Source organism: Gorilla gorilla, chromosome 21 (assembly GCF_029281585.2).
Source record: "Gorilla gorilla gorilla isolate KB3781 chromosome 21, NHGRI_mGorGor1-v2.1_pri, whole genome shotgun sequence".
NCBI lineage: Eukaryota > Metazoa > Chordata > Mammalia > Primates > Hominidae > Gorilla > Gorilla gorilla.
Window position 1 is genome coordinate 28,733,779 of NC_073245.2, and position 22,044 is coordinate 28,755,822.

At 45.9% G+C, this 22,044-nt stretch overlaps 1 protein-coding gene across 1 annotated transcript in view; it reads left to right on the forward strand.

The window, feature by feature from the left end:
• Positions 1–22,044, forward strand: part of DTD1 (D-aminoacyl-tRNA deacylase 1) — a 171,549-nt gene that overhangs the window by 142,612 nt on the left and 6,893 nt on the right. The window contains exon 5 of the mRNA XM_004061864.5: positions 9,099–9,270. Coding sequence (XP_004061912.1) covers positions 9,099–9,251 — 153 coding nt within the window. The 3' untranslated portion in view covers positions 9,252–9,270. The remainder of the gene's footprint in view (positions 1–9,098; positions 9,271–22,044) is intronic.

Consider the following 22,044-nt stretch of genomic DNA (forward strand, 5'->3'; position numbering starts at 1 on the left):
CAACCCTTTGGATTTAAGGACTTTTTTGCTTCTCTGTGGTGGCAGATATCATGAAAATTATGCACAGACTCTTTTTTTTCAGTAGTTCATCAACTATCATTAGTGTAAGTGTATCTTATGTGTGGCCCAAGACAATTCTTCTTCTTCCAATGTGGCTCAGGGAAGCCAAAAGGTTGGACATCCATACTCTAGAGTAATCCTTCCTTTCAGGGATTTCCGGGCACCTGTGTTCTGAAAGGACTTGCCCGTAAATCAGTTTTCTAGAACCCCTTCATGGCTAAATCTGGTGCTTAATGGCCTGGTAAATTTGGGTGTTCCTGAGAGAGATATGGGGTGATGGCAACAGCAGACATCGTGTTCCTGTGGGCTAGGTTTTAATCCTTCAAGCCTAGGTAAGTGCTGCTGGTTGCAGGCAGCTCACCTTGTCTGATTTTCCCCTGGAGTGAGTGGAATCTTCAGGTGGCCTAGAGTCCAACTGGACACAAAGTGCTCAGCTCTCCAATTTATTCACAAAGGTGCGCCCTCTGCCTCATTAGTGTCCATGGGAGCCTGAACTTCCTTATTCATTTCATGTTCTGTGTCATCGTCACCCTGGATCATCCCACAGTGTGAAGGGATCTGTCTTTCAAGGTGCTTCATGAGTGATGCTATGTGTGTGAAGGAACAGAGGCAGATGGCAATTCCCTGTTGATCTGGTGCTTTGCACGTCTCAGGGCGTGTGCACCTTGCAGCCACCCCCTCTCCTTGCCCTGGGCATATCATGTACAGAAAAACAGACCTTGACTGGCTGCCCAAGAGCCTCTGTTTTTTTCTTCCCAGTGGCCTGCTGCCTGCTTAAGAGACAGATACCCCAACTCCGAAGGCAAGCCCCTCACCTGCCGTTGCCAACACCTATGCCCTCTGAGTGCTGGTGAAGAGCTGTTCAGTTTTCCTACTCAGCTGGCATAAAAGCTTGAGCCTCTGTGCCCTCTGAGGCTATTGCCTGGCCTGATCTTGCAAACAAAACCTGTCCTGTCCATTCATTTCTTCAGTCATTCATCTGTGGCCACACGAGCCACATCACTGTGTCCATCTCAGCTAATGGGTGGCTCGGGCTCCTGCCCAATGCCTGTGTCCAAGCCTGCCCTGCTGCCTTGCCGTGCTGGTCCTGTCTGAAGTCTCTGATGATGATTTTCACTGGTGTTGCCTCAACTCCTCTGCCACTCCCGACAAGAATGCTTCAGTTCTGCCTAGGGTGCCCCTCATTTGGCCCTTCCCTCCTGTCACCCCACTCTCATCTGGGCCTCTGTTCTTCTGCCTTTGCCTGTGTGGCCCTAACATCCTTGTCTTCAGTCATCTCTGTGTGTTGCTTTCTGCTCAGACACACTGCCCTGCCATGTGCCATCTGCCACGGTGTGCCTGGGAGTGAGGAGTAGACACTCGGGTGATGCCAGTCCCTGGAGTGCCCCTGCCTTCTCACCCCCAACCAGGACCTGACTCCCACTCCCAGCACAGCTTTCGTTGGCCCTCCCCAAACTTGGGGCTTGCCTGCCCTGGAGACCCCCCCATACTTTGGCTACCCAGTGGCTCCACTAGGATGTGCGGATGCTAACTGCATTCTTAGGCCATCACCTGAGGGCTTGGTCCTGAGTGTCCATGTCCCATTTGCTGGGCTTCCCCTGCCTCGGGCTGCCTTGGGTCAGCAGGTGGGCCCGGGTCAGACTCTGCTCCCTCACTCTGATCTGCTTCTCCCACTGCCACTGACAGGCACACAGGGCCCTTTCCTGAGGCCAAGTGCCAGGGACATCGGAGAGCCAACACTAGGCTCGTGTCACTTCTGAGGCTTCCCCACTCTGCTCTTAGCCAGCCTTATTACTGGTTGAGTTAAACTGTTGCCGGTAATTGTATTTGATCCTCTGGCTTCTTCAGCCTTCAGGACAGAAAAGGATGGACGAATTGAGTCCTGCAGCAGCTTATTGCTAAACCACCAAGGAGCTGGACCAAGGTTAGGACCAGTTTCTCTTTAATTTGGCAAATGGAGATGGCTCTGAGGTCCCTGTATGCTTTCTACCCATGAAGACAAGTGTGCGGCTACAGAGGGCAACAGCAGAATGGTGGGGGCTCGAAGCACCCCCAGGTTCCTCTACTTTACCCCTAATACACATCAAGTGCTTAGAGCAGGCCTGGCTTCTTGTGAGTGGGGATTGCCAATTATTTTTCCAGTGGACAGTCAGCCTCAGGAAGGCAGGGCTCTGCTTGGTTTTCTGCTGTGTCCTTGGCACCTAGAGTAGGTATAGTCAGTGCCCAACAGTTAACTGCTAAGTGAAGTTAATAGATTAAGCAAGAGAGGTCATGTGGCTCCCTGGGAAGAATGCGGGGTTTGGCGTCTGGAGGCCTGGGTGTGGTCCCCCTCAGCCACTAGCAGGCTGCAAAACCTTAAGCAAGTCACATGACCTTGCTGGGCGTCGCTGTCTTGTTTATGTCCATGGGCATGTGGTGCAAGATTTTGCTTTCAACTGCAAGTGCCACAAACCTACATGAGGGTGGCTTATAACGTGAGGGTGGCTTAAACAGTAAGGAGCCTGGTTGCCTCCCCTAAGGGGAAAGCTGGTTCAGCTGGCTCAACTCTGCCGGGGCTCTCCAGAGACTTCTGTGCACCTCTGGATGTCCCCTCCTCATTTTGAGAGCTGCACCATTCCGAAGCTCCGTTTCCTCCCCTGACTATGGCCAAGGATAGGAAGGAAGGCAGTGTTGTTTCCTCTCACCTGTGTTTATTAGGGAGGGAAGCCTTTTTCCAAAGACCCTCTGCAGTCCCCTCAGGTCTTGTTGGCTATGGTTTGTGTCACATGCCATGTGATGGGAGAACCAGACATTGCCACCTCTGAAGTAGGAGACTCCTGCCAGCAGGGAGGGAGGAAGGGGCTGGGAAGATGAGTAGCTGCGGTATAGGCAGCTGGCAGTGGCTTCTCTGTGGGACATTGATGATCATTCAACTGCTATCAGGTTATTAAGAGCAAACAAGGTCACATAGGTGGAAATGCTAAGTGGGGATCCCTGACAGGTGACACATATGCACCCCATCAACATTATGGTCCAGATACATGTTTGAAAAGAAAGTGCGAATGTTCTTAGGTGGCGCTTGTCCTCTGCAGTGTGTCCTCAGGCCTTAGGTGGAGCTTGTCCTCTGCAGTGTGGCCTCAGGCCTTAGGTGGAGCTTGTCCTCTACAGTGTGGCCTCAGGCCTTAGGTGGAGCTTGTCCTCTGCAGTGTGGCCTCAGGCCTTAGGTGGCGCTTGTCCTCTGCAGTGTGTCCTCAGGCCTTAGGTGGAGCTTGTCCTCTGCGGTGTGTCCTCAGGCCTTAGGTGGAGCTTGTCCTCTGCGGTGTGGCCTCAGGCCTTAGGTGGAGCTTGTCCTCTGCGGTGTGGCCTCAGGCCTTAGGTGGCGCTTGTCCTCTGTGGTGTGTCCTCAGGCCTTAGGTGGAGCTTGTCCTCTGCGGTGTGGCCTCAGGCCTTAGGTGGAGCTTGTCCTCTGCGGTGTGGCCTCAGGCCTTAGGTGGCGCTTGTCCTCTGCAGTGTGTCCTCAGGCCTTAGGTGGAGCTTGTCCTCTGCGGTGTGTCCTCAGGCCTTAGGTGGAGCTTGTCCTCTGCGGTGTGGCCTCAGGCCTTAGGTGGAGCTTGTCCTCTGCGGTGTGGCCTCAGGCCTTAGGTGGAGCTTGTCCTCTGCGGTGTGTCCTCAGGCCTTAGGTGGAGCTTGTCCTCTGCGGTGTGGCCTCAGGCCTTAGGTGGAGCTTGTCCTCTGCGGTGTGTCCTCAGGCCTTAGGTGGAGCTTGTCCTCTGCGGTGTGGCCTCAGGCCTTAGGTGGAGCTTGTCCTCTGCGGTGTGGCCTCAGGCCTTAGGTGGAGCTTGTCCTCTGCGGTGTGGCCTCAGGCCTTAGGTGGAGCTTGTCCTCTGCGGTGTGGCCTCAGGCCTTAGGTGGCGCTTGTCCTCTGCGGTGTGGCCTCAGGCCTTAGGTGGAGCTTGTCCTCTGCGGTGTGTCCTCAGGCCTTAGGTGGAGCTTGTCCTCTGCGGTGTGGCCTCAGGCCTTAGGTGGAGCTTGTCCTCTGCGGTGTGTCCTCAGGCCTTAGGTGGAGCTTGTCCTCTGCAGTGTGGCCTCAGGCTCCACCCTGCCATATTGTCTTACTCTTGGCCACTTAACTCATTTTGCTTCCTGGCTGGTCTCTCAAGGCATTTAAGTTTGCAGGCCCTGAAATCAGGCATTATAAGATCAATGTTCAACTAGTTCATTCTTAGATTGTGCAATTAGAGCTTGGGCATCTTAATTAAAAAGAAAATCCCTTATGTTTTCAGTGGATTTAATCATGAATTGGGTGAGTCTGGATCTGCATATTCCAGTACCCCCTCTTTTGGCACACGTGTTCCCAAGCTTCACTGTGAGAGGTGCAGGCTGACCACAGGATCATCACCTGGCCCCTGGTGGTGTCTGTGTGTCCAGGGCAGCTTTTGGAAGGCTGGGTTTCTCTCTAAGGCGCTAAAGCCAGCATGGTTTGGACAGTCTCTCCCTTACAATGTGGGCTTTCTTGCCAGTTGATTAAAAACAAGCAAACAGACAAAAACCCAGAAATACTCTATTTCAGTGTTTGTAGATTGTATGTTCACAGACCTGTAGTGGTTTATATTCTCCTTGACATGCATCGCCTCTTAATTTGAAAGCTGTTGACATTTTGCTTGAGCTCATATGCAGTACCGGTTTCTTTTCTTCTTCTTTTTTCTCATTTGTTTCCTTAAAAAAAAAAGTCCAGCTGCTTTCTTCCCTTGAGATGTAAATTCCACATTTTGGCTGCATTGGATTCCAAGTTTTCCCAGAAAAGGCTTAAATTTATTAGGTTAGTTCACAATGTTCTCACAGAGAACTTGAGTTTGCGGCATGGAGCCATATGTGGTTGGGTTGTTTTAAGATAAATACTGTAAGAGAGTCAGCATTACATCACTGGCAGAAATGTGGGCTGTGCCTGTCATTTAAATAGTTATCACATGTGATTTAAAAGCTGGCTCTCGGTGGGAGGGGATGGGGTTGGAGGGGAAGGTCAGATGGACGTTTCTGCATCTGTGGTGTCTGTGCCTCTGCCTCAGCACAGAGTTGAATGACACTACGAGGAGCTGAGAAGCCTCCAGAGGGCTGTGCTAATTGGGGTTACTCCCCATCGTCCTCTCTGGATCTGGTTCTCAATAGCATAAAAGAGTACAAAGTGAAGAACAGGCTGGGTCACAAAGAGGCCTTTGCATGAGATTACATCTTAGCAGGGGGGAGGAGGTTTATTTAATTTTGTGACTGTTGATATTCACATTTTGGTTTTGTTTTGTTTTGTTTTGTTTTTAATCTCTGAAGATGAGAAACAAAACTGAGAGGGCATCTTGCTTTTTAAAAATTGTACTTTCTCAGCATCTAATTTGGACCTGTTCATGAGTATTTATATATGTGTATATATGTGTATGCATCTACACACAAGTAAGACATACAAGTATGAACACATGGATGCGAATATAAAATGTCAATTGCTGGCAGCAGAAGGCAGCTTACCACAATTTACTGCAGAACACCAATTTCAAGATATTTGGATTTTATGAATCAGGAATATAGAAAACAAAAAGAAATTGGGGAGTCTAGCATGGATTGCTAACTTATGATTTCCAAAATTGCTTAATTTTTTAAATTATAGTAAAATACACATAAAACTTACCATCTTAACCATTTTAAGTGTATAGCTTAGTAGTAATGGGTATATCCACATTTCAAAAATCCAAAATCAGTTTGCAAGAAAGGGAATGAGACAGAAGGAGTCCTGTATACTGTCCTTATCATTTCATCAAAGAAATAGCATTTTAACACCAGAAGACAGACAAAAGGAAAGAAGCCTGTTATTTTAGATGCAGGAAATTCCTCCTAACCTGTGGCAGAATAGTCAAGAGAAAAATATTTTTCCATGGAAAAGTAATATTACAAAGAACTATGTGACAAGCAGCTCTGTGTGGCCATTTCTCAGATTTTAAAAATGCTAGCTTTTTGTCATCTTTGCTCCAGATCATTCATTCCTACTTAAAGTGCTGCTGCATGAACTGTTTGTTACCAGGCCATGGCGAAACAAAGAACAAAACTGAGACGGCATCTTACTTTTTAAAACTAAAATTGTACTTTCTCAGCATCTAACTTGGACCTGTTCATGAGTATTTATATATGTGTATATATGTGTATGCACACTCACTGTCACCCAGGCTGGAGTGCAGTGGTGTGATCTTGGCTCACTGCAACCTTCATTTTGGGCCAGAATGAAGTCAGCTACACCACGGAGCTCACAGTTGAGAAGAAATCTCTCACAATACTTTGCTGATGAAGGAAGCTATGTGCTGATTTACATTCTGACACGAGCATCTTACTGTTGCTGGTCCAGGTGTCACGTGCATTTTGTGGAGTGCACTGATTAGTAACTCTGCTCTAGATCTGGTTTTGTTCTTATAAAGTTGATGGTTACAGTTGAAGCCTGTATATATTCATTCCACTAAGATCCCATTATCCTCTTTCCCCTCCATGTTAACTAGTGTATTGAAGTTGGCGTGTATTCTTCCAGGCCATACTGTATTTGCATGAGCTCACTAGCTATGTAGAGTATTATTTTGTGTTAGTGGAATCCTACTGTATATAGCCTTCTGAAGCTAAATTTGTTTTGTATAACATGATTTTCAAGATTTATCTATTTTTTTTAATTAAAAAAAATTTTTTTGAGACAGTTTTCCTCTGTCACCCAGGCTGGAGTGCAGTGACATGATCTCAACTTACTGTAACCTCTGCTTCCTGGGCTCAAGCGATCCTCCCGTCTCAGCCTCCCCAGTAGCTGGGACTACAGGCATGTGCCACCACACCTGGCTAACTTTTGTTTTTGTTTTTTTTTTGTAGAGACAGGGTCTCTCTATGTTGCCCAGGCTGGTCTCAAACTCCTGAGCTCAAGCAGTCGCCCACCTTGGTCTCCTAAAGTGCCGCTATTGCAGGCATGAGCCACCACCTCTGGCCAAGACTTGGCTATTTTGATATATGTAGATCTACTGTACAATATTGCTTTAGGGGACCAGACCACATTACATGTATCTGTCCTCCTAATGTTGATGGACATTTGGGTTGTTTCTAGGTTTTTGCAAATACAAATGACACTACAGTCCATGTTCTTAGAAGCCCCCACTGTGCACACAAGTGGAAATTTATCCAGGGGAGTTTTCGGAGGAGAGTTGCTGAGTCAAAGGTGAAGTGATGTCTTCATTCACAAAATCTAATTAGTATATTAACCAAACTTAGCTGTATTCTACAGCTTTTCAGGTAAATGGGGAGTAGGAAAGAATAAGCCAGGGGTTCTGAACCCCCAGGCCAGGGACCGGTACTAATCCCTGTGGCCTGTTAGGAACTAGTCTGCACAGCAGGAGGTGAGCAGCCTATGAGCGAGCATTATCACCTGAGCTCCGCCTCCTGTCAGATCAGCAGTGGCCTTAGATTCTCTTAGGAGCGGGAACCCCATTGTGAACTGTGCATGCGGGGGATCTAGGTTGCAGGCTTCTTATGAGAATCTCACTAATGTCTGATGCTCTGAGATGGAACAGTTTCATCCTGAAACCATCCCCTCTTCTGTCCCCCATCTCACAGAAAAATTGTCTTCTATAAAACCGGTCCCTGGTGCCAAAAATGTTGGGGACCACTACTATAAGTCAATTATTAATAAATTTGATTTCCTGGACCCAATTGAGAGCTACTGGTTGGTTGTTCATCTCTCGAAGGGTTAACTCAAAGTCTGTTCATAGTGGAAGAAATGATCTGGCAGATTGGGGGAAGTGACTCCTCTTTGTGTCTTGGATGTGGGGCAGGGACCAGCAGGGAGAAGCCAGCCCTTCAATAAGTTTCCTTCTTTTTATGTAAACTAGAAAAAGTTCACAGACTTAGTCTGGGAGGGAGATAAAACTGGGTATTGCTGTCTCTTGTGTTTTTTGGTCTAAGAAAATTCCGTGGTTCAAAACTTGGCCGGTCTTCTCTGCTGGGTTTCTCAGCAGGCCTTCCTGTAGTGGCTGGGCTGCTGCTCAGTGTTAGATGATGGAAGCTTCTTTCAGCCATCTAGCTGATGCTTTCTTTGAAGAACTATTCAGGGAAGAAGTGGGCCCAGGTTCCATTCGAGTGAGACATCAGGGGCATGTCCCCTGCTGGCCTGGTGGGAGCCTAAGAAGGCTCTAGTGGCCAGTGTCCTGAGTGTTGCCACCACGCAGCCTGCAAGCAAGTCAGCCTTCAGTCTCAAATCAACTGGTAACTGAGACGGTGTTCAGTGTGCTTAATGCACTTTGTTTCACAGCCTTCTCTGTAATATTCAGCAAAGAGTAATGTGTTTTGAACATTCTTTAGAAAACACGTGGTGTGGCATGGTGGCTCACACCTGTAATCACAACACTTTGGGAGGCCGAGGTGGGTGGGTTGCTTGAGCCCAGGAGTTCAAGAACAGCTTGGGCAACATGGTGAAACTCTGTTTCTACAGAAAAATTGGCATGCACCTGTAGTCACAGATACTTGGGAGGTTGAGGTGGGAGGATCACTTGAACCCAGGAGATTGAGGCTGCAGTGAACCGTGACTGCACCACTGTACTTCAGCCTGGGCAACAGAGTGAGACCCTGTCTCAAAAAAAAAAAAAAAAAAAAAAAGAAAAGAAAAAAGAAAACAACAAGTAGAAGGTAACTTGATGAGAAAAAAAACTATCAAAGAAAAAAGTAAGAGATGAAAAGCCTTCATATATGGAGCTCTTCTAAGGCTTTTGAAGAAGGCGGTGGCATGACCACTCCCTCATACTGTGTGCCAAGTTGAATTATGGTTGGGGAAAAGTCTGAGAGTGATTACTTCTATGACTAATGATTTGTTTCAGTGATTCAGGTGCCTGTTGGAAAAACATTCTGTGTATAATTTGGTATATCTGAACCACTGTGCTCTGCCAGGTTATCAGAAAAAAACTTTTCAATGGTTCCCACCTGGGAAGTCACTGGTGTGTGGGATACACAGGCATGTGTTTGTGTTTGTAAAATATTCTTTTTTATTTTTATTTAATCAGCTGTCAAAGCTTGAAAAACAGCAGCAGAGGAAAGAAAAGACCAGAGCTAAGGGACCTTCTGAATCAAGCAAGGAAAGAAACACTCCCCGAAAAGAAGACCGCAGTGCCAGCAGCGGGGCTGAGGGCGACGTGTCCTCTGAACGGGAGCCGTAGCTCAGGAGGCAGAATTCAGGTAGGAGTTTCCCTGCTTGGCTTCATCTTCCCACATTTTGGGGAAGCAGCAATGAATAGGAGGGAATAGCTGCTGAGGCTGAATTCATTCATTTCACAGCGTTCATCCATAGCTTCCTTAAATCTGCTGCCTTCCAGGATGGAGACAAAAGTTAGTGTGTTAGTCCGTTTTCACGCTGCTGATAAAGACATACCTGAGACTGAGTAATTTATAAAGATAAAGAAGTTTAATGGACTCGCAGTTCCACGTGGCTGGGGAGGCCTCACAATCATGGTTGAAGGCGAAAGGCACTTCTTACATGGCGGCAGGCAAGAGAGTATAAGGGTCAAGCACTCCAGCCTGGTGACAGAGCAAGACTCCATCTCAAAACAAAAACAAAAAAAAAATCAAGTGAAAGGGGTTTCCCCTTATAAAACCATCAGCTCTTGTGAGACTTGTTCACTACCAAGAGAACAGTATGGGGGAAACTGCCCCCATGATTCAGTTACCTCCCACCAGGCCCCTCATCTTGAATTGTAGTTCCCATAATTTCCACGTGTGTGTTCCTACGTGGGAATTATGGGAGCTACAATTCAAGATGAGATTTGGGTGGGGACACAGCCAAACCATATCAGTTAGCAAATAAGATTGTATTTTATTCATTGAGATGCAGGAGGGTGGCATACCACAGGCCTGGGGTGCCCACCTGGGGGTGGAACCTATTTGTGCCACCTTCTCTGGCTGCCTGTGCCAGTCCACAGCTGCTGCTGTGATTGCCTGTGCAGAACACTCACTCACGGATGCAGAATCCAGATGCAGATGCAGAGTCCACCTGCACTCCCGCATCTCCCTTCCTGCTCTTAGCCACTCTAGCAAAGGGCACTGCCATCTCAGTGGCCTACTTTCATTGCCACCTGCCCCGTGTTCTGAAATCCTTCACAGTGCCCCGTGTGGCACTGCCAGTTTACTTTTCTTAAAATGGCATTTTATTCTTATTGTGGCTCACTGTAGCACAGAGTCCACCTCCCTGCCTGAACATCAGAGGCCTTGAAAATGTGATGCGGCCATCTGATGGCACTGTGCCTAGTTCCTCCCACCAGGGAACCTGTTTATTTTGCCAAGCACTGGACCAAATACTGGGTGCAGATTTGAGGGACCCAGGACCTGTCACGGGGAGGTCACAGGCTCAGGGAGAAGCATAGGAACAGTTATACTACAGCACGGTGCATGTGGCAGGAGTGTGAACAGGTGTGGGGTGGAGATGGGAGGTCAGGGGAGGCCCCTCAGAGGCCTGGGACCAGATCTGGAAGGACAGGTGGCAGTGGGGAGGGAGATGAGGGGCAAGGGCAGGGGAGAGCTGCCTGAGCCAAGAGAAGGGCAGTGCAAATGCTGTCTGGAGGTTGGGGGGCAAGGACAGGAGAGTTTGGGAATGGAGGAATTGCAGAAGGGTGGGAGTGTTGAGTGCCAAGTGGAGTGGGAGGGCAGGGAGCATCTCTGAACTTAGAGAAATAGGAGGTCTGGATTGTATAGGGTCTGGTATGCAACCCTGAGGAATTTGGATTTTATCCTGGGGCGGGAGGGACCTCTGAAAGGTTTTAAGTGTACAAGTGACATCATCAGATACAAAGTTTAAAAAGAGCACTCACTCGAGCAGCTTTGGGGAGTGAGGCTGGAAGCAGATAGGCTCATTAGGAGGTGATTGCAGAAGTCCAGAGAAAAAATTACAGTAGCAACAGAGGAGAAAGAGTGGGATTGAAAGATGTAAAGGAAATAGAATCATTTCAACGTGGTGACTGATTAGATTGGAAGAGGAGACATCCAGAAGGATGAGGGAGGAAGATGGGGGTTGCTGACGGTACCTATTTTGGGTGTGTTGTGTTTGAGGTGCCTGTTGGCAGCCAATGGTGATGCCAGTCGTCTGCTGAGTCTGTGGCTTTAGAGCTGGGGAGCCAGGTCTCGGACATACAATTTGGAGCCTTCAGCTCACAGACTGTGGTTAAAACCAAGTTAGGAGACAGAATTCACCCAAGAGACACCAAATTATGATAGAAGAACATCCAGAAGGTGGTTTTCAGCCTTCTCTTTCTGTTCTGAAAGAGAGCAAGGGTCAGAAGTGTACCTATGAAATGGCTTTTAGGATCCACAATACTAGGAAGTGAGATATATTAGGCCAGGTGTGGTGGCTTACACCTGTAATCCTAGCACTTTGGGAGGTTGAAGCGAGAGAATCACTTGAACCCAAGAGTTTGAGACCAGCCTGGGCAACATGGTGAGACCCCCGTCTCTTAAAAAAAAAAGTTAGCTGAGCATGGTGGCGCTTGCCTATCATCCTAGCTACTCAGAAAGCTGAGGTGGGAGGATTGCTTGAGTTTGGGAGTTGGAGGCTGCAGTGAGCCATGATTGCAGCACTGCACTCCAGCCTGGGTGACAGAGTGAGACCCTGACTCTTAAAAATAAAATTTAAAAAAGATACATTAGTTGTAATTGGGCACAGTGGCACCAGCTCCCAAATGGATACACAGACAAGAGGAACAGAATGGAGAGCTCAGGAAGGGTGGATTGTTGGTTCATAGACAGTTTTAGGGGAGGGGACTGGACAGTGAGTCTTGTTGTCCTCTTAACTGTTCCCTCATCACTGTGTTTTCCTGCTAGTGTTGTGCAGGGAGACAACAGCACTGTGGTGACCAGCCTTGGCTTATGTATCTCACGTATGCATGGGACACTGAAGGATGCCTCGGAGGGAAGGGACATCACATAAAACTTCCACTCCCACCCCTCCAAAACTTCATGAAAATTCACTTTTGTTAGTGGTCAGTTTTGGCATCACAAATATTGCTGGTGCTTCTGATTTATAGTCTGTCCAGAAATCCTTAATCCAAAGAGGTGAAATGTGCTAAGTGAAGACAGGGCACAGAGTGGCCCTTTAAGATACTTTTTCAGTTGTGCTAGTTAAATGGGTCAAGCAGTAATTCAGAAACTCATCGAGGTCTTCTTTCCATCCTGCTAACTTTTGGGTGACAGTGAATAAGTTCTATGGTTTTTCTTCTGTTGGAGGAAAACTCATCTCCGTCAGCAGTGCTTTATGGAAGGCAGGCAGGTAGAAGTCATGGTGCCTGGAACTGGCCCCAGCAGCCTGGGCAGGGCGGGGGCAGGCATGTTCCCTCCCCGCCATGTTTCTGTGTTTTCTCAGGCTTCTCTGGATCACAGGGAAGCATGACAGAGAGAGCATCCCAGCGCTGCTCCTGTTCCTTGAATGAAAGGTGCAGGGACTGTTACTGGTTAGGCCAAGTTTTAGTAATTACTTGGTCCAGAAGCAAAACTCAGATTGGACACTCCAGTTTCCACTCCTGGGGTTCAGGGCAGCTTCCCAGCCTTAATGCTCAGGCATGGCCCATGTCTCTTCTTCCAGTTCTGTTGAAGACTGTACTTAATAGCCTTTCCTGCAGTGAATTGGGACCTTAACAACAGGTTCAAAACAACTTGGGCTGGGCATGGTGGCTCACGCCTGTAATCCCAGCACTTTGGGAGGCCCAGGCAGGCGGATCACGAGGTCAAGAGATCGAGACCATCTGGCCAATATGGTGAAACTCCGTCTCTATAAAAAATACAAAAAAAAAAAAAATTAGCTGGGCATGGTGATGCGCACCTGTAGTCCCAGCTACTCAGAAGGCTGAGGCAGGAGAATCTCTTGAACCCAGGAGGTGGAGGTTGCAGTGAGCCAAGATTGCGCTACTGCACTCCAGCCTGGCGACAGAGTGAGACTCCATCTCAAAAACAAACAAACAAACGAACAAAACAAAACAAAAAAACAACTTGAATGTTCAGACTCCCATCATGAACTTAATGAACGGGAGAGGGAGAAACATACAAGCCCCTGTCTCCCAGCAACCAGACCCAGATTATCAAGCTAAACACACTGGCACGCATACACACACACACACACACACACAAATACAAATTCACATGTGCCTTGGAGGTTTGTATTTTCAAAACAGCTTAAAAAATTCAAATACCACCTAGCTGATTCCTTCCTGGGTTGTATTATTAACCTAATACATTTTATAAATTTAATGTCTTGATTTTTGCTTTATATCTGATCAGTGCTTTGAAAATCTTTGGTTTAATCTATGATGGGGTGTTGAGTTTTGTTACTTTTAAAATTCATGCAAAACATAACAACTCAAAGACTTCCATTTGCTTTAGATTTGGCCTCAGAGTAATTCCTGTAGAGAATACACCATGGATGTTAGTGTTCTGTGGCCCCTGGGTAGCCTGGGAGTAATTCTGCTAATTCTGTGGGCAAGAAAAACACCCGAGGGTCTCATGGGCAGACAAGGGGACAGTTACTGCGTGTGTCACAGAACATACAGGAGTACATGCTCATAGAAGGAAAACTGAGCACATAAAAAGAAGGGCAGGAGGAGGGTGTGAACATTTCACATTTTTCCCCAGTGTCTAAGTTTACGAGGGGAATTCTCATGGACTTGTAGGTATCTACTTCTTGCTTCTCTCATGTTAATGACATTTTAAAAATGTATTTATTTCCTTCTCACGGTAGTGCAGATTAGGTAGCATAGAACTTGGGGTCAGTGGTGCTATTGTGAATCACCCAAATAGGGCCAGCCACAGAGGGGAGGCAGCAGGGGGAGCAGACCCCACGGGAAGTGTTTGGAAAGGAGGAGGCAGTTGTGTTTTTCCTTCCCCTTCCCTATAAGTCAAGTTCACTGCAGCCATGCCATCATGGGGCCCTTGGGAAGAGGCAGGCAAAAGAGGAGGAAGAGGGCAATGGAGGGAAGTTCCTGGCTGGCCTCAGCCTTCAGGTTAGGAGACTCGGCGGGAAGGAGCAGAGGGACAGATGGAGGGGAAGCTGAAGGCCCCTGGCATGTTCTGGCTGTGCTCCAGGCTGGGATTCTTGGAGTGGGGGAATGGGGGTTGGGTTGCAGGAAACTTGGAAGCCGTGACAGGGATTCTGGAGGGAGAGCAGTGCAGGTGGCTCCAGGGCTCCAGGAGGCAGCTGCAGCCCAGTGAGGTGGCAAGACACGGTCAGGCCTCAGGGCCTGTGAGAGTGCTGCCCAGCATCGCCGTGGGGTGGGGAAGGCTCCAGAGGGTGTTCTTTGCCTGGTGGAGGGTGTGGAGGAAAGCTGTGTTGGGTCTGTGGGCTGACTCTCGGTCTTGGATGGAAGTGGTGAGGTGAGCCTGCTGCAGAAGCCATGAGGGGGCAGCTTCATTAGGAGGTTGGGGGTCATGGCCTCAGCTCTTCATAGCACTGACAGTCCCTCCAGGTCTCAGCTGTGACCTCCACTGGCCTCCTGGATGAGACTTGCAGGGGTCTGTCATTAATGAGACCTGAGACTGAGTGAGATATGCTGGTGAGAACTGAGACGAGGCCAGGTCAGCCAGAGAGGGCCTTGGGTCCCTGAGCAAGAGACACCAAACTTCAAGTAGCCCACCGTCCCTCAGTGGTGCACTGTCAGGGCCCAGGTGCTGAGCTGCACCAGCCACCCTGCCACAGAGGACACTGAGGACCCAGAGTACTGTTGACATTAAGGTGAAATGGAGCCTCTGTATGCTCAGGAACCCCCCTATTGCCACTCAGCGCATGGAGGCTCATGAACAAGTTTAGATCGGCCCATGAAAGACAGAGGCCACGTTTTGTTTATACCGATGTATATGGTACTGTCTGGGTTTTGGACAAAGCGCACAAGGAAAACCATTTATTGATGGTTTCCCATAGGCATCCAGTTGTTCTTCTTTACATCAGGGTCAGCAGTGACGGTGTCAGGCATGGACAGATGTCCAGGCAGGGAGGAGTCCTTCAGAGCCACCCACAACTAGCCGAGGACCAGAGCGGGGCTGGGTGCTCCTGCTTCCGAGAATTTAGCCATGTTCCTGGATTTGAAGATCCTAAACGGGACCAGAACCAAGTGACAGCTGGTATTCCAATGATATATTTGGGGTTTTTTGTTGCCCGTGGGTTTTGTTGCCCCTTCTGATGAAATTTGTCATCCCAGTAGGCCACAAAATCACCACCAAATATTCAGATATCTATGAGAGCTGGATTAAATGGTGACAGACAGAAGGTGACCCTGACATTTGTTTTGTTCCCCAGAACAACAGCAGCCCCCTCACTATGAAGGGAGTAGCACTTTTCATTTGCTTTTCTTTAAAAACAGAAAGAGCCCTAGGGAATCTGGCAGGCCCTAAGGGAAGCAGCTTTGAGTTTCCAAGGCACGAGAGAGAAAGAAAAGGCAAAAGAAAATTGAATGAGAAACTGCATGATCTTGGGCATATTTTTCTTTGAAAATGATTCAAAAGCCTTCATGGTTCAGAGGGCATTTCCAGGGCCTTGACATTTCTCTGTCACATTGCAAATGTTGCTTCTTATTTTACCAAGTGGACATGAAACTGCTAAAATTAACTGTGTTTTTGTCCTCTGTCTCAATCCTTCGGGCTCTCTCACCTTGCTGGGAGGAGTTGAGGTTTTCTGTGAGGATGCAGCTCTATTATTTCTCCTTTCTGGCCACTGCTAAAGGCACTAGGGCCACCTCTCACTAAAATAATGTGGTTTCTGATTGGATTGCAGGGTCAAGTATTACCTCATTTGAGTATTGACTTAGCTGCTGTAATTAGGGTGTGAGAGGAGTGTGCACCTGACCGGCACCTCACATTTCTGTCCTCAAATGGCAACACACTTGAAACCAAACAAGAAAGTGTTTTGGAAGCTGCCATCTGTTTGCTTTTTCAATGTGACCTTTGTCTGAATAGTAAGATGTGTCCTGGCTGAGCACACTTCTTCCTAATGAGCTACAGCAGCCGAGTGTGTGTGTGTGTGTGTGGGTGTGTGTTTTCTGTTGAAAAGGTATTCAATCCCTTTTCACTGTTCTTTTCGCCATATAAGGTAGGACTCCTTTCGTTCTCTGAGCTTCACTTTGCTTCCCTGTATCAACATTCGTACCACATTCTCATGTCCATGTGCTGGTATTTCATGGTATAAAACTAGCTGTGTCTCTGGGTAGTGTTTTTATCTTTTTTTAACTTAAAACAATTTTTTTAGTGGTTGCCCTGGAGTTTACAATATACATTTTTAACTAGTCTAAGTCCACCTTGAATGACACTCTACCACTTTACCTGTAACAGGCACCTTATAACAACAGCATATTCCCAGTGACATTGCTATCATTCATTTCACTTTACATATGCGATACTCACCTAATACATTGTCACTATCATTAACTTAAATAGTCTTTTTTTTTTTTTTTTTGAGGTGGAGTCTTATTCACTCTGTCACCCAGGCTGGAGTGCAGTGGTGCAATCCCTGCTCACTGCATCCTCCACCTCCCAGGTTCAAGCGATTCTTGTGCCTCAGCCTCCCTAGTAGCTGAGATTAAAGGCATGCACCAACATGCCTGGCTAATTTTTTGTATTTTTTGTAGAGATAGGGTTTTGCCATGTTGGCCAGGTTGCTTTTGAACTGCTGGCCGCAAGTGATCCACACACCTCAGCCTCCCAAAGTGCTGGGATTACAGGAGTGAGCCACCATGGCCGGCCTTTACTTTGTTTTTGAAGGATAATTTTGCTGGTATAGACTTCTAGACTTATAGTTTTTTTTTTTGTTGTTGTTGTTTTTTTTTTTTTAATTTGCCTTTCTTTAAAAACAGAAAGAGCCCTAGGAGCCTCACAGCCCTAGAGGAGCAGCTTTGAGTTTCCAAGGCATGAGAGAAAAAGAAATATTTAAATATTTTCAATACTTAAATTTTTATTCCTCTCTCTCCTTGTTTGCAGTTTCTTATGAGAAGTCCCCTGTAATTCTCATTCTTATTGCTCTATAGGTAAGGTGGGTTCTCCTTACCCCACCCCCAGCCCCCAGCTTCTTCAAAATTTTGTCTTTGGTTTTCCGCAGTTTGGATATGATGTGCCTAGGTGTGGTTCTTGCTTGGTATTTTCTGAGCTTCTTGGATCTGTGATTTGATGTCTGTCATTAAGTTTGGAAAGCTCTTGGCCATTAATACTTCAATACCCCTAGCTTTATTCACAATTTCCTCTCTGTTCTTTCTTCTCCTTTTGGTATTCCAATTATATATATGGTACATCTTTTGCAATTGCTCTACAGTCTTGGATAGTCTGTTCTTTTTTTCTCATTCTTTTTCTCTTTGTTTTTGGTTGGCAAAGTTTGTAATGACCTATCTTTGAGCTCACTGATTCTTCCTTGGCTGTGTCCAGTTTATTCATGAGCCCATCAAAGGCATTCTTCATTTCTGTTACAGTGTTTCTGATTTCTATTATTTCCTTTTGTTTCTTTCTTGGAGTTTCCATCTCTCTGCTTACATTACCCATCTGTTCTTGCATATTGTTTACTTTTTCATTAGAGCCCTTAACATATTAATCATAGTTTTAAAAAGTTCCCTGTCTGATAATTCCAACATCTGTATCATAGTCCCAGTCTGATTCTGGGGATCTTTTTGGGTCCGCTGACCTTGAATCTGTAACTGTATGCCTTTCAGTACATTTGGGACATTTTAAGTAATATCTATTCAAATATTTTTGTCTGCCCCATTCTTCTTCTTCTTACCTGGAGGTTACTGTTCCCAAACCTTAAGTGTCATTCTGGTTTTTTATTATCCATGAGGTTGGTTTGCTTCCTCACTGATGCAGAGTAGCATGTTATGTTACTTTACTAGTAGTGGGACTGGATTTTCTCTATGCCCAGGCTTCCACCTCCATTACCTTATTTATTAGAAAATAAATTGGCCATTACCTTATTTATTAGAAAATAACTGGCCATGATTAGTGATTCTGTCTATTGCTAAGGTGCAGAGCCAGGCTTACAAATAATTTAGAGTGTGCCATCTAATACAGTAGCTACTAACTGCATGTGGCTATTGAGATGTAAATTAAAATTAAATAAAATTTAAAATTCACTTTCTCAGTCACAGTAGCCATATTTCAAGTGCTCACTAGCTACATACAGCTAGTGGCTGCTATTCTATCATTGCAGAAAATTCAACTAAACAGCACCAACCTGTAGGGATCAAGTTATGATTTTGATACTGTCATCTGAATCACTTTAAGTACTATAAGACTGACATTGGCTGGGTGTGGTGGCTCATGCCTGTAATCCCAGCATTTTGGGAGGCTGAGGCGGGTGGATCACCTGAGGTCAGGAGTTCAAGATCAGCCTGCCCAACATGGTGAAACCCCGTCTCTACAAAAAATACAAAAATTAGCCAGGTGTGGTAGTGTACGCCTGTAATCCTAGCTACTCAGGAGGCTGAGACAGGAGAATCGCTTGAACCAAGGAGGCAGAGGTTGCAGTGAACTGAGATCGCGCCACTGCACTCCAGCCTGGGCAATGAAGTGAAACTCTGTCTTAAAAAAAAAAAAAAAAAAGACGTTGATATATAAATAAGTACAATATACATGAGAAATAATAGATGGGAGAATAAGTTAAAGCCAAAAAATAAAAGCCAATTGCTGTCAAAGTTTGTTCCTACCACTTTCAGGTAACATCAATTTTTTTCTCCATGCTTGTTTTATTGCATTGCATTAAACTTTCCATTCGTAATTAGGAAATCATTCTTTTCATGTTCTATCTGTGAAGTCAGGACCATCAGCTCTCAAGCAAAGGAAGAGATTCTGATTCTGGGGATCTTTTGACACTTCAGTGGAGGGAGCTTGCTGGAGTCTAACAGTGCTAGAAGGTCAGAGTGAAGCCTGCATTGATAACTTCCCAGCATCTCTCATGTTTTTTGCATAGAACAGCCTTACCTTTCTAGGTAAATGAATTCTGATTTGATTACCAGCTAAGACCTGAAATAAATAGGTAAAAAAAAAAAATCTTGGTCCTTTTAACAGTGATTTGGAGAACAGATCTGTGGCATGTGTGTGTTTTGTCTAGCACTTGCATCCTGTGGTTGCTTAAATGGCCTGAAGCCAGAAGCAGGTCAGTTGGAAGTCAGTGTCTTTGAGGGAATCAGTGTTTACGTGGGCTGTGAAGGGTTTCCTTTCTTCTGGTCCTGGTCTGGCCTCACTGGAGATGTTCCTCACTGTCCCTGGTGGTTGATGGCAGTAAGAGAACTACTACAGCAGGTGGAGGAAACTTGTGGTTCCCCTAGCTTCTTTCATAAGACTATGAAATTGTGGTGCTAAGTTATCAGGCACCTCTTACTACTGCCTGTCAGGTGTCCCCAGCCTCCGGGTCATGTCTGCCCTCAGTAGCTCATGTGATGCACATGCATTTGGAAATAGACATCATCCTTTCAGTAGCTCTTAGAGGGAGGCACATTACCCCTTATCCAGGGTTTCTGAATTTCAAGCCTCAATGGTCCATCCTTTTCTGGAGAACCATGTGTTTAGCTTGAACAGGACTTCTGCTCAGCACTTCTAATTTGGCAGATGGACCTCACAGATAGCTCACTCCCACCTTCCTCATTCAAGCTTCCAGCTATGTGAGCTGCATGGTCTCCAGCTACTCCCGGTTGGTGGCCAGTAACCTGGCTCCTGGGTTATTCTATAGTTCAAGAAAATAGGAAGAGACATCTTTAGCAAGTGAGACTAGAAATAGAGAGCAACGTCTATTGACCAATCCATGTATTGTAGTGGGCGGTGGCTTTCAGCTGGAACAGTGTCCACTGCTGGCCAAAAATCTCTTGCATGTAGTTTACAAATCACTCATGATACTAACATTGATCTTATGATTAGGCCAGCCCATTAGTGTTCCCAGTAGTAGCACAGTTAATTATAAAGGCATACCTAATGGTTTGTCCTTCAGGTTAGATGCTTTATAAAGTTCTTATGCCTAGGAAGTTTACCTAAAAACTTTAAGAACCCATTGGCCAAAACCTCTCAGGATCCCTTCCAGTTCTGTGTTTCTCTAGTAGGGAATAGAAATTCCTAAATCATCTTTCTCATATAACATTTCTTTTGAAAGCCATTTTTTTATTACAAAGTTAATGCTCACTCATAGAAAATATCAAAAATGCCAAAGTACCCGAAGAAGAAAATAAAAGTCATCTGCCACCTTATCATTCTATGATTATTATTTTTTTTTATTATACTTTAAGTTTTAGGGTCCATGTGCACAACGTGCAGGTTTGTTACATATGTATACATGTGCCATGTTGGTGTGCTGCACCCGTTAACTCGTCATTTAACATTAGGTATATCTCCTAATGCTATCCCTCCCCTCTCCCCCCACCCCACAACAGGCCCCAGTGTGTGATGTTCCCCTTCCTGTGTCCATGTGTTCTCATTGTTCAGTTCCCACCTATGAGTGAGAACATGTGGTGTTTGGTTTTTTGTCCTTGCGATAGTTTGCTGAGAATGATGGTTTCCAGCTTCATCCATGTCCCTACAAAGGACATGAACTCATCATTTTTTATGGCTGCATAGTATTCCATGGTGTATATGTGCCACATTTTCTTAATCCAGTCTATCATTGTTGGACATTTGGGTTGGATCCAAGTCTTTACTATTGTGAATAGTGCCGCAATAAACATGTGTGCATGTGTCTTTATAGCAGCATGTTTTATAATCCTTTGGGTATATACCCAGTAATGGGATGGCTGGGTCAAATGGTATTTCTAGTTCTAGATCCCTGAGGAATCGCCACACTGACTTCCACGATGGTTGAACTAGTTTACAGTCCCACCAACAGTGTAAAAGTGTTCCTATTTCTCCACATCCTCTCCAGCACCTGTCGTTTCCTGACTTTTGAATGATCACCATTCTAACTGGTGTGAGATGGTATCTCATTGTGGTTTTGATTTGCATTTCTCTGATGGCCAGTGATGATGAGCATTTTTTCCTGTGTCTTTTGGCTGCATAAATGTCTTCTTTTGAGAGGTGTCTGTTCATATCCTTCGCCCACTTTTTGATGAGGTTGTTTGTTTTTTTCTTGTAAATTTGTTTAAGTTCATTGTAGATTCTGGATATTAGCCGTTTGTCAGATGAGTAGACTGCAAAAGTTTTCTCCCACTCTGTAGGTTGCCTGTTCACTCTGATGGTAGTTTCTTTTGCTGTGCAGAAGCTCTTTAGTTTAATTAGATCCCACTTGTCAATTTTGGCTTTTGTTGCCATTGCTTTTGGTGTTTTAGACATGAAGTCGTTGCCCATGCCTATGTCCCGAATGGTATTGCCTAGGTTTTCTTCTAGGGTTTTTATGGTTTTATGGCTAACATTTAAGTCTTTAATCCATCTTGAATTAATTTTGTATAAGGTATAAGGAAGGGATCCAGTTTCAGGTTTCTACATATGGCTAGCCAGTTTTCCCAGCACCATTTATTAAATAGGGAATCCTTTCCCCATTTCTTGTTTTTGTCAGTTTTGTCAAAGATCAGATAGTTGTAGATGTGTGGTATTATTTCTGAGGGCTCTGTTGTGTTCCATTAGTCTATATCTCTGTTTTGGTACCAGTACCATGCTGTTTTGGTTACTGTAGCCTTGTAGTATAGTTTGAAGTCGGGTAGTGTGATGCCTCCAGCTTTGTTCTTTTGGCTTAGGATTGACTTGGCAATGCGGGCTCTTTTTTGGTTCCATATGAACTTTAAAGTAGTTTTTTCCAATTCTGTGAAGAAAGTCATTGGTAGCTTGATGGGGATGGCATTGCATCTATAAATTACCTTGGGCAGTATGGCCATTTTCACAATATTGATTCTTCCTACCCATGAGCATGGAATGTTCTTCCATTTGTTTGTATCCTCTTTTATTTCCTTGAGCAGTGGTTTGTAGTTCTCCTTGAAGAGGTCCTTCACATCCCTTGTAAGTTGGATTCCTAGGTATTTTATTCTCTTTGAAGCA